Below are 12509 nucleotides of genomic sequence, written 5' to 3'. Positions count from 1 at the left end.
AAAAAAAAAAGGAGTCAAACCCAGAACACTGAGGTCTGTATTACACAAGCTTCTTTGCCAACCCTAAAAGCCTCTGCTTCCACTCTAGGAATCTCAAGTAATTTTCAAAATCAACTCCAGGTCCAACCAGTCAAATCCAAGATGTTAAGCAGTTAAAAAGAAATTTGATCTGGCTTGGACTACTGGGTGACTTGTAAGTGTAAAGATGATTGACTACAGATGGCCAAAAGGAAAGAATCCACAACAGAAAGATGTTATAAAAAATTTAAGACACAAGGCAATGTTAGTTGCAATTGGAGGAGGAAATAAGCAAACTAAGAGCTAAGGATAAATTGTAGAGAATTTTAGAAAGAAATTGAAAGATAAAATCCCCTTGCAAAATGCAAGTGGTATCTGTCAGCCTCAACAATTCATGCTCTTGGATTGGGGGGGAAGGAAAAATGGAGATAAGAGGCAATGCAGAGCTAAGTCTCTCTTCTTCAGATATGACTATCTCTTCATCTCTTAGTGCTTTCATCATTTCAAGGGCTGGATATGCCAGGTAGGTAGGACTACTATAGCCAAGGCTTGTACTCTTCATGGGTTCCTTACAAAACCAGCCTCAGCCTGTATAGTTGAGAGCTGCAGGGGGTTCTCTAGGAAGGTTCCTCAATAGATGCAGAAAGGCAACATAATGGAAATGTTTCTTAGTGCCTTTGAACTTTCTGGTTCCTTAATATATTCCAGTTTGTCTTTCAAGAGATTGAATAGAAAGCTAAACAATTCTCTGACTCTCTTTAATACCCTCCCCCTCCCTTTCCTTTTTCATTTTGTTTTTCCTTTTCCTTTTTCCTATAAGCATCCCCAAATTCTCTTGGCTACTTCTCCTCTATCTGTTCTGTGCAGATTTCTGCATGCACTGAAACCTCCTGCTATTTACATTTCTAACAACTGACTCAGCTGCCTCCTCCCCGCCCCGTTTCACCCCTTTTTGGTCTTCAGCCAACACTGCTGATGCTAGGCAGCTTCCCAGAAAGCCAAGAGGCTGGCTCTTCTACGCAGTGGCCCAGAGCTTAAACACTGAGCATGACGCCACTGGTGCAGCAAAGACTTTTTTCTGCCTAGTAACAGAAAATCTGGATGGAGCTGGTTTGAGGACTTGTGTGTAGCCTCTGTCACCAAGAGAAGTAAAAGCCAAAGGAGTGAGGCAAAAGAAAGGCAGCTATATGCTCTCTCCAGCTGGCCCCCCTGAAACACTGCTGTGGGCAGCTAGCCAGAGATGTTTACTCTCAAAGGGTGAGGTCTCTATAGATTCCTTGAGCTGGCTAGAGAGGCCATTCCTGGACACCCTGAGGTCACTTCACCAGCCACAATAGGTAGAAAGTAGTTACCCTAGTGAGAACTATCTGGATCCTTAGAGCCAAAGCCTTTCTAGAACTAAATGAGGGCCTCAAGCAGTTCATTTACTCTATGTGCTGTGGTTTCCTCAACCAAAAATAAACTGCTTACATGGTACAGGCCTTCCGGGGAAGTGATGAAGCCAATGAGGTACACCAGCAAGCATAACAAGGACTCCTGCAAAGGAGCTATTTAATTCTAGGCCATCGTTATTCTGCACTTTCCAGCACAGTATCAAAAATTATCAGCATCCTTTTGAGAACTATTCCCTCAATCAGGAAAAGCATTCATGGGAATTCCAGTTCCTCAGCTTCTTCCTATTGGGATTTTCTAATGAACAATATCATTGGTCTTTTATATTTCCACCATAAACTATGGGAATTAGGGCCAGAGGAATAGAGAACAGTTCAGGAAAGAGAAATGGAGCTTCCCAATAAATCTTTGGCACATAGTGCCCAGTAGTTTCCTTTCTTCTCTTTGCCAATTTCTGATCAGATCTGGTCTTTGATATTTTCTACCAATTGTGGCTGTTCCAAGGTAGCATTAAGGCTATAATCGTAACTGAAATTGCATTCTGTGATCATAATTTTTTTATTTTTTTCTATTTTTCTTTCTACCATAATTTTTCTATCATAATTTTTTCCTATTTTTCCTTCTACCAATTTCTCTGTAGTCTACTGTTCAACATCTTGTGACCTCCCATTATCTCCCCTGCCCCTTCCTAGTCCCCCACCCCTGTTTTGGCCTTACTTTCCTCTTTTCACAATTAATTAATTTTCACAGTTAATTAATTAATTAATTAATCCATGTACTTTTACTAGACACCTACTAAGTATGAGGCACCAAGACAGAAAAGGAGGCAAAGATATATAGATTGACAGTAATTTGGGAAAGAATGGTTTCGGTAAGCTGGATTGTAAGGGCTTATGAAGAGAGTGACAGCAGAGGAGGCGTCTTTGAGTACTTAACTACAAAAGGCAAAAGAGCTAAAGGATGACACTTACCAGGGATGGAAAGATCAAGTGAGGGTTTTTTCAGGACTTAGGAGACATGGGCATCTTATTATAGGCAAAAGAGAATGAGCCAGGAGACAGGGAGAGATAGAAAATAAGTGATAAAGTAGAGATGACGGGGCTGGGGGGGCAATCTGCTGGAGAAGACAAAATGGAAGAGGATTGCTTGAACAAGTAAAGGGATTAGCCTTAGTAAGGAAAAAGGCAGATAAGTGGCGAAGTGGATAGAACACTGGGCCTGAAATCAGGAGGCTTGAGTTCAAATTTGACCTTACTATTTGTGTGTTGCTGAAGTTACTGGTGTCATTTAACTTGTGTAAAATATTTGTGTATTATGAGCTACTTAACTTGTCTGCCTCTGTTTTTTAAATTGTAAAATGGGGATAATAATAGCATCTATCTCCCAAGATGAGAAGTTACTGTGAAGATCAAATGGCATATTTGTAAAATGCTTCCTGGCTGATAGCAGGCACTTACTAAAGGTTTATTTCCTTCCCCCTCCCCCTGGACACTCTTTAATCCTCTTGTCCTTCCATTTATGTACACTTTGCAAATCTTCAATAAAGGCTTGTCTCCACCAACTCCTACTTCCTTATACTTGTATAGGCTTAGACTCAAACACCATGTGTTTATTAAATGCCTACTCTGTGTCAGGCACTCTTTCCTCACATTCATTATGTCAGTTCATGCCTAGGGACAAGGACCAACCTTACCTTAATGCCTCCCCTCCCTCTTGTTATGGCTTTATCCTTACCTCCTCAAATTAGCTCGTATTTACTTCTCTGCTTATATTTTTTTTTTTTTTTAAATTTTAAACCCTTTACTTCTGTGTATTGACTTATAGGTAGAAGATTGGTAAGGGTAGGCAGTGGGGGTCAAGTGACTTGCCCAGGGTCACACAGCTGGGAAGTGTCTGAGGCCGGATTTGAACCTAGGACCTCCTGTCTCTAGGCCTGGCTCTCAATCCACTGAGCCACCCAGCTGCCCCCAATTCTGCTTATATTTTATATACTGCCAGTGCAATATATAAGCTCTTTGAGTGTTATTTCATATTTTTATTTGTATCCTCAATGTCGAATATGTTAGGTTTTGGGCACAGATGATGCTAAATACATGTTTAAAAAATAAGTTAACTGAAGTTAAATTAACTCTGGGTTCCCAGGTGCCATGAATAAATGGAAACTGGCTAGGAAAAAAATGGGCAGCATCTCTTTCTGTGCACCTACCCACCCCACTTTTGTAATAGTAAAAATTCAAATATCAAAACTCCAGGGTAATTCTACTAATAGCTACCAACTATATCTATGTCTGCTGAGCTCAAGCTAAGCATCAGACAACACTCAAATTTATTCATAGAAGTTGAGAACCCAGAGTGAATAACTGAGTTAACTTCAATTAACCTATTTATTCACAGAGGAAGAATGAGAATAGACCTAGTGGTTTTGTGGTTTTAGTGACACAGGAAGGGGAAGGATGACGATGAGCACTAAGGATGTTGCAGAAAGAAGTTCCAGACTAGATGGCAGTAGTGACTTACTAAAAAAATCTTCCTAACTCTCAGCTAACCCTGGAAGTCTTGCAAATAACAAAGATGGACATTTACTATCTAATAGGTTTTGAGTAGAACAGGGCACTTAAGACAGATCTTAGTGATAGAACTGCTAGCTTTTAATTGGAAAAACATTATCTGTACCTAAGATTTGCATTCCTTCTACTTTCCTAAAGATTTAAAACAGCTTACAAAGTTAAACATATGTAAAATAGGATAACTGGATGAGTTCTATCCTTCCTAGTGTTCTAGCCCTTGTGAGGCCACTGACCATGACTAGGTTTTATCCCCCAAATGAAACAGGCACCCTAAGAATACAAATGTGACAACAAAGTGTGATAGGGAATAATAATTAAATATAAATATGGTTGATTTGAGGCAACCATTCAATTCTAAAGATACCAATGAATACTTACTGTCTTTCTCTTTTTAAAATCTTTTTTTAGGTGACACAGCTTTAGCAACCACTAAATGTCTTTGGTAACAAGATAAAAAAAAAAAAAGTCCTTTTGGTGTGGTTGCTCCAAGCCTGAGAACACTGACTTGTTCCTTTCTGTGGTATAAATGCTCTAGATGTTATTGAGATTATACAATTGGACAATCCTTCAATGTGCCCTTCATCTGTAGTGGAATAGCTTGCTACTTGCAATGAACCTGGGTATCTGGAAATCTAGATGGTTTAAGGTTTATTTCATTAGCACCAGACAGAAAACCAGGTATGCCCATTTTTGAAGAATATACAGAATATCAGTTAAAGGTGTTAAAAGGAAATCTTGTAGGCTTCCTAACATAGGAAAAGTAGCAAGAACACAATTTTTCACTTGAGACAGCTGACTTTTCCCTAACTAAAAGCTTATTTTACATGTTACCTTATCCCTTTGAGTCTGTCCTCATCCATAGAATGAGAATAAGACTTTCATTATTTACCTAACAGTTGCCATGAGCAAAGTGCCTTATAAATTTTAAAGAGCTATATAAATGTGACGCATCATTATTATAAAGACAAGAGAATTTTACCTTCAGTAAAGCTTGCAAAGTATATAACCGCTGTTCCTACGGTAACAGAATGAGACCCAAAGCCCACTGCTATTGATGGAGTATAGCACCTAGGTGGAACAATTGTTAGGGTGCTAGACCAGGAGTTGGGAAAATCTGAATTCAAATCTGGCCTCAGACATTTACCAGCTCTGTGACCCTGGGCAAATCATTTAACCCTGTTTGCCTCAGTTTCTATCTGTAAAATGAACTGGAGAAGGAAATGGCAACCACTTCAGTATCTTTGCTAAGAAAATCTCAAATGGGGTCATGAAGAATCAGACATGACTGAAACAACTGAACAATTAAGGGAATATGATAAACAATGAACTCCAAGGACTAATGCTAGCTACCTAACTCTAGAACCAGTTCAGTTAATAGTATTTAATTCATCACTCTCTGATGGTACTGATCTTGACAATCAATGATTTACTTTGAGAGACCATATTTTAGAAGCACTTTCTCACTGATTTTCTGCTCACTGCAGCCAGTCTGAATGCTATTAGACAAATAATACAAAGAATGCCAAAATTTCCAGAAAGAATCTGAACTACCCTACAGGTCATGTCAAAAGAATATTGAGAGTAAGCCACTGCAAAGTTTTCACTATTTACATTAGGACCTATTTGGACTAAATCCTTGTAGGAATCCCTAAAAAATTAAAGGACATAACAATCATTCAAATATACATCTTTGATTATTGTCCCCAAATAACCAAAGGCCCAAGTCCCAAGAGCTGAACCGCTTTAAAATAGGGTCAGAAATAGAACCCAGGTATCCTGACTTAGTATTTGGCTCCATCCAGTACAGCATCTCCAAAGAAAGTGAGTCCTTAATAAGTAGGCAGTATAAATCCATATTTGCATATACATGTACTAACAACAAAAGGAAGAAATTATATCATTCTTCTTCAATGCCTCCCTCAAAGTAACTAAGAATGTTCCCATTTACCTTCCACATTGTTGTAGAAATGACAAGAGTGAGTTGATACCTTCTTTCGACACACATGGATCTGGAAAATAAAATATATTTGTGTACTTATCTGAAGGGCTAGTGCGCCCAAAAGGCACAAAAAGAGTTTTGTTATGGAATCTCTGAATGCTAAAAAAGAGCTTAGTTGGAGGCAAGAGGGTTGGGGTGCTGCTCTCCCAATTTTATTCTTCTTTGCTCTAAATAAGACAGTTGCTAATGAGAGTTTCTGTTTTGGGTCAGAGGCCTATTCACTAGGAAACTGTCTTGTGGAAAAAGTGAATTCCAATCTCTAGACACATTCACAAATAGGCTGGCTGACTCCTCTGGTTGTTATAGAGAGTTGTGACTTCAGTCAGGGGTAGGAGAAGATAAACTCTAAGATTACTTTCTAGAACAATGTCTAGAAGCAACTTTCTAGAAGCATGGCAACTGTTAGGTAAGAAGGTACTTTCTTTGTGCCTTTGTATCACAGTACCAGAAAAAGTAGAAGGAAGAGAGTTCCTCACCTCAACCCTTAGCCAGTTTCCAGAATTGGGGATAAAGATAGTAAGAGCTACTTAAATCTAGGCCGAATAATGTCCATCACTCAACAAGCATTTAATAATTTATTTATTAAGCAGCCAATAAATAAATTAAATAATTAGTTGTTATATTAAATGTTTATCATGTACCAGGAACTATAAAGATAAAAATCAAACAATCTCTGCCCTCAAAGAGTTTACAATCTAACAAAAGAAACATGATGCATAAAAAATAAAGGAACGCAAGGAAATTTTAAGGAAGAGGTATCAGTAGCTAGGAAATCAGGAAGGACCTCAGCCACACACAGAGATAGTCATACTCTTGGTCTTTCCCTCATCCAATGTTCCATTTCCATAATCAAAAGCTCTAATAGGGAAGCTAGGTAGCACAGTGCAGAGTGCCAGGCCTGGAGTCAAGAGGATCTCATTCAAATCTGACCTCAGACACTCCCTGGCCGCTTAACCCTGGGCAAGTCACTTAACCCTAATTGTCTAGCCCTCTGTCTTAGAACTGATACAAGAACAGAAGGTGCAAATTAAAAACAAACAAAAACCTCTAACATTCTTCTATCTGATCATAATATCTTTTCAGATACCTTACTCCTCCTAAACCTCTTAAACTTCATCCTGATCATAACCTTCAATCCCTCTAACCCTCAGCACTTGCTCAGGCTCTAATCTGATTTCAGTTTCCTTCCCTTACAATTTCAAGCCTATAGTTAAGCAGAACTACTCTATATTGTCTTCTACCCCCGAAACTCTTTCCCTCATCTCCTGTGGACATTCATGCCTTGCCAAACATTAGCCATGGATCATTCCCATCCTCTGCTGCTCTTAGTGTCTAACTTCAACAGGATCCTCATGACAGCAAAGCAATTCTTTCACTAAATGATTCCCTATCCCACTTCTAGACACTGCTTAAGTCTTCTCTCTTCAAATCCTCTATTCTACCTTTCCTCTCTTCTTACCTAACCCCTCAGGTAATGGCTTCACAACTTATACTTCACTGAGAAAGAGAAGTTATTCCCTCAGCTCTTTCTTCTATCTCTTTATAACAAAACCCTCTGTCATCCTCCTCCACTCTCTCCTTTACTGAAGTCTTTCATGAGATTGGTGGTCCCCTTTTCCCAATGCTGTTACATGTACACTTGATCCTGTCCCCTTTTGTGTTCTCAAGCTCCCTTAAATATCATCCTCTGGCTTATCTTCCAATCTCTCCCTCTCTACTGTTCCTTCCCTATTGCCTGTAAATATGGCCAAGTCTTCCTCATTCTTAAAAAACCTTCACTAGACTGTATCACCCCCTAAAGCTATCATCCCATGTATCTTTACCCCTTCTTAGCCAAACTACTAGAGATGTCTATTGATATTCACTCTCCACTTCTGCTCCTCTTATTTCCCTTCTCAACCTCTGAAATCTGGCTTCTGATGTTATTAATTAACTGAAGCTAGTCTCTCTCCAAAGTGACCAGATCAATGGAATCTATTGCGCTGTGAGGATTGATGATCTGGAGGTTTTCCATATGAACTGGGAGAACTTCAATGAACTGATGCAGAGTGAAATGATCAGAACCAAGAGAACATTGTATACATTATTAAACATTGTGGGAAAATCCATTGTAATAGGCCTTGCTACTAAGTAGCAATGCAACAAACCTGGACCCTCCTGAAGGCCTTATATAAAAGAATGCTATCCACACTGAGAGAAAGAGCTATGGGAGTAGAAATGCAAAAGCGAAACATATAACATCATTTATCACAGGTATATATGGGTATGTGATTTGGGGTTTAGACTTTAAAAAAAACTGCTCTATAGCAAAAATGAATAACCTGGAAGAAGGTACCAAGTGACAACATTTGTACAACCAGGTAGAATTGCTTGTTGGCTCTGGGAGCAGGGAGGGAAGAGGGGAGGGAAAGAAAATGAATCACATAAACATGGAAAACTATTCTTAAAAAATTAAAAAAATTAAAAATGTCTAATGAAAAAAAAAAACTCAAGAGTGACCGAATCTACAAGATCAGATGCTCAATAAATGCTTTCTGATTTATTAGTTAGTCTAATAGTCCTGGAAAGGTAAACAGAGCCAGGTTGCAAAACACTTTACATGCCAAACAGAGGAGTTTATACTTGATCCTAAAAGCAATAAATAGAGAATAGTGAAAGTTTTAAGGCAGGGGAGAAATAGGGTGAGACCTGTGGTTGAGAAAAATTGCTTTGACAACTCAATGGAAGATGGAAGTAAGGGAGGAGAGACTCCTCTGGGACAGCTAAGCTGAGGGTAACACAACTGATTGGAAGAATAAAGAAAGCACCCAATATGCAAGTTGTAAGCAAATGGAAAGAACATATAAAGGAGGACAACTCAAAGATTCAGAAAGTCCAATATACAAATTGCCAAGTTCCTACCTGTATGTGGTTACTTTCTATCTTTCTTACTTCAGGGTTGATGCACAGCTGTTCCCTAGAGCCCAGTACACACACCTTTGGCCTATGGAAAAATAATGTACAGTTAGCAGGAAAAAAAGAGGAAAGTCCACAAAACAAACTACAAAAGACATGGCTCAGAAAGAAATTGGACACATGCAGAAAACAGGCATAGACAGGTAGCTTGCTGTAAAGGTGCAGGAGGAAGAACAGAAAGAAGCAAAGATGGGCAGTACAGCTTTGAAAGCCTTATGTTGAATTTATTAGATACACAAAAAGAAAAGCACACTCAGCATAAGAGAGATCTGAAGTTTCATGTATAATACCCTTTTTTTGTTCCACAATGCACAAGGAAATGCCCATTTTATTTGGTGTTGGATATATCTAAGTAATTTCAAGTTTTTTAAAGCTATGGTGGAAGAGTTATTGTTATTTACATGAAGTCAATGAGTGGCCTTTTTCTATCTTAAACCCTAAATCATCCTCTAATCCAGGTAGTTTTGTTAAAGAAAGAGGAGTCACTGAGAACGTGGGTAGGTTTCTTAAGTTGAATGGAAGAGTGCAGTGGGATGAGAAGGCAGTAGGGAAAAAATGATGCTCAAGTGTTATGCAGGAATGATTTCACTTGTGGCACCTTGTAACAGGCAGGAAATGAAGTATAGATAATGAGTCTTCCTTTGTGAGTTCTGATCAAAACCTCTACCATTTCCATTTAATAAGCTTTGCAGAGAACTACTCCCTCAAGTCCTAAAAGCATAAGAGGCTTACTTTACTTAAACTGATGATGGGCTCAGAGAATTATGACTAGCAAGATCAGAATCATGAAGGTGTACAGAAAAGGCACATGTATTTTGAACCCTGACCTAAACATCTGAGTTCCTTCTTACTCCTAACTTGATTTAGCATCTTGAAACATGATGCCAAGTATTCATATTAGCTCTAGACTTTCAACTCATTAAAGAAAATAAGGGGAAATAGATTAGGCTATTTCTCTGACTAGGAAGATAAATTGAGATGGGCAAGAAGAGAAAGTAGAATACATACACCCCCAAAACAAAAACCATTTCTCAAAAGAAAATGGCATTCAATGCCAAAATGTTAAAAATAGATTAAAAACTCATCCATCTCTGGGGACTAATTTTAATGGTTCTGCTCTTTAAAGAGTACGATCTTCCTCTCCTCTCCTAAAGAAGACCTGTCTATTGTATTCTTATGTTTACTGATATACATACCTGTAAGAAGTGTTCCTTAACTCACTAATGACCTGAGTGAGTTGAGAATGGGTTCGAGAGGCATAAATGATCTTTGGAATATCAGTATAGTAAGCTGCCAAAGTGGAATTAAGGAAGAGGAAGCAAAAACAAAATAATTACACAAGGAATAGTCTAAGACACATTTTTTAAAAACAAAATTGGCATTCAGATAACAACTTCCCTTCTCCCAAAACCAAGTTTTATAACCTAGATAATCTTCTGTTGGAATTAAGATAAGTGGATAATTTACTGTGGTAAGAGAAAAGATTCTAACTCCAGATTTAAGCTCAGACAGGGTAGTTAGAAATCAGCCGGCCACAAAATATCCTCATATCACTTGTTCAAAAGATAGAGAAGAGGCCTCTTCTCAATCTTTAAATCTCTTTCATTTCTTTTCTAGCATAGGTTATCAAAAGGTATTCCTTACCAGAGGGTAGTGGAGGCAAGAGAAGGTTATACCTGTGGTATCTCCATCTGTGGCAGCATTCCCCCATGATGACATTGGTCTATCAGGAAAGAGCTCCACCCCTTGCATCCTCTCAGCAATCTTTCGGGCAGAAATTGTGTCTTTAAAGTGCTCCCTCCAAGCCAAAGTGGCACAAAGTAGGCACAGAGTCTTTCCTGTTCCTGTGGGGCTCTCAAGAATGCCATTTACCTTCTGAACATCAGGAAAATAAGGAAAAGGGAAAAAGATCAAGTTGGAGGAACCATGTTGGTCCTATATCAGCCTCAAAAGTTAAGCAGATTGCAGGGAGATAAGTGGCTCAGAATGAGAGCCAAGTCTAGAGATGGAGTGTCCTGAATTCAAATATGGCCGCACAGACTTCCTAACTGTGAGACCGTGGGCAAGTCACATAGCCCCATTTCCTAGCCCTTACCACTCTTCTGCCTTGGAACTAATTCACAGTATTGATCCCAAGATGGAAAGAGTTTAAAAAAAAAAAAAGTTAAGCAGAGCCAGAACAGCATCTGCATCCCTCTAATAATCATATTCATGACACTTTAAGGTTTATAAGACACTTTCCTCACAACAGCCTTAATAGGTAGGTATGCAAGTATTATGCCCATTTTACAAATTAAATTGAAGTTTAAAGAGGTTATGTGACTTGCCCATAATCACATACTTATCTTGGAAGAGTAGGAAGCCAGGATGCGAACACAAATTCACTTCTTTTCTCAGAACAACATGCTAACTATAAAGTTGTATGGTGCATGTATTGGCTCTCATGCCCTAGCCTTCTTCTCTATTGGCCAAAGCCTAAATCAGAAAACATGTGTTTCATCTCTGGAACTTCTGTCCTGACTGGTGACTGCTTTCCTTGGCCTTCTTTCAGGAAAAACCAAGATCCAGCTTCACTCCACCCTCTATTCCCTAGTCTAATTCTTGGCAGTCTCACCAGGTGCCCACATGTCCCTCACTCCTAAGTTGGAGAATTATGAAAACATCAAACCCTGCTCTTGGAAGGATTATGTCAATCTACTCCTCTATGGCACCACTCACCAAGCCAGGAACCTTCTAACTCAAAGTGCCTCTCTCTGGCCAGTACCCACTAGATATATTGTTTCCCTCCTGAAATGTAAGTTCCTGGGGGGAAAGGATAGTCTTTGCATAACCTACCCACAGTGCCTAACAATTAATAAATGGTTTTTCTTTTACTCATTCATGATTCAAAACTGACCAGCAAGCGGCAGTACTTTATAAAGCCTGAATAGAAAACCCTGAGATGTTAGAATTTAAATGGAATTTTTCAATCTAGTTCCAACAAATCATACCTTAACTTGTTCTTAACATTTTTTTATTGAATAACTAAAATGTGAAGGTATATTTCACCTCAAAATTAACAGCAAGATATACTGCTGGTAATCCCTCAAATAACAAATAATTTTGAGATTCTGAATTTAGGCTTTAACCAGTTGCCTCATCTGAAAGCCTAAATATAAATCTCATATTTGAATGCCTGTAATCATTAGGTTCACTGAGAAGCTAATACCACAGCTCTGCAAAAGCTTTGAACTGAGCTGGCGTTGAAATGGATATGGGTCTAAGTCTCTGCTTGGTTAGAAATGATCAGGCAAGATGATAACAGGACACGGGAATCTCAGCTCCAACACTAGAACCAGAATAAATCTTCAGATAGGGAACTATGTGATAGAGGTGGGCAATAATAGAAGTAGGACCCCCATGTTCTGAAGTCTTGTATTCTTTTAACAATTAGCACTAGTTAACCATAAATTGCAGTCTGTATTACTAAACATTTAACTGTTGTGTATTATTAATCAATTATAATAGTCTTCTACTGTTCTGTTCTGTATATATGTCAATCTTGAACTGTTCAGCTCTCGATTTACCTCAGTTATATT

The 12509-nt window shown here is 38.7% G+C and overlaps 1 protein-coding gene across 1 annotated transcript in view; it reads right to left on the bottom strand.

The window, feature by feature from the left end:
* The window catches only part of RTEL1 (regulator of telomere elongation helicase 1), a 109102-nt gene that overhangs the window by 95599 nt on the left and 994 nt on the right, over positions 1-12509 (bottom strand). Inside the window, exons 2-5 of the mRNA XM_044663881.1 lie at positions 10608-10806; positions 10128-10221; positions 8878-8959; positions 5926-5986 (exon numbers count right to left, since the gene is read on the bottom strand). Of these exons, the coding sequence (XP_044519816.1) occupies positions 5926-5986; positions 8878-8959; positions 10128-10221; positions 10608-10806 (436 nt within the window). The remainder of the gene's footprint in view (positions 1-5925; positions 5987-8877; positions 8960-10127; positions 10222-10607; positions 10807-12509) is intronic.

The sequence above is a fragment of the Gracilinanus agilis genome, chromosome 2 (genome assembly GCF_016433145.1).
Source record: "Gracilinanus agilis isolate LMUSP501 chromosome 2, AgileGrace, whole genome shotgun sequence".
Taxonomy (NCBI): Eukaryota; Metazoa; Chordata; class Mammalia; order Didelphimorphia; family Didelphidae; genus Gracilinanus; species Gracilinanus agilis.
Note: the sequence above shows the minus strand (reverse complement) of the source record. Positions and strands in the feature narration are given on the sequence as shown.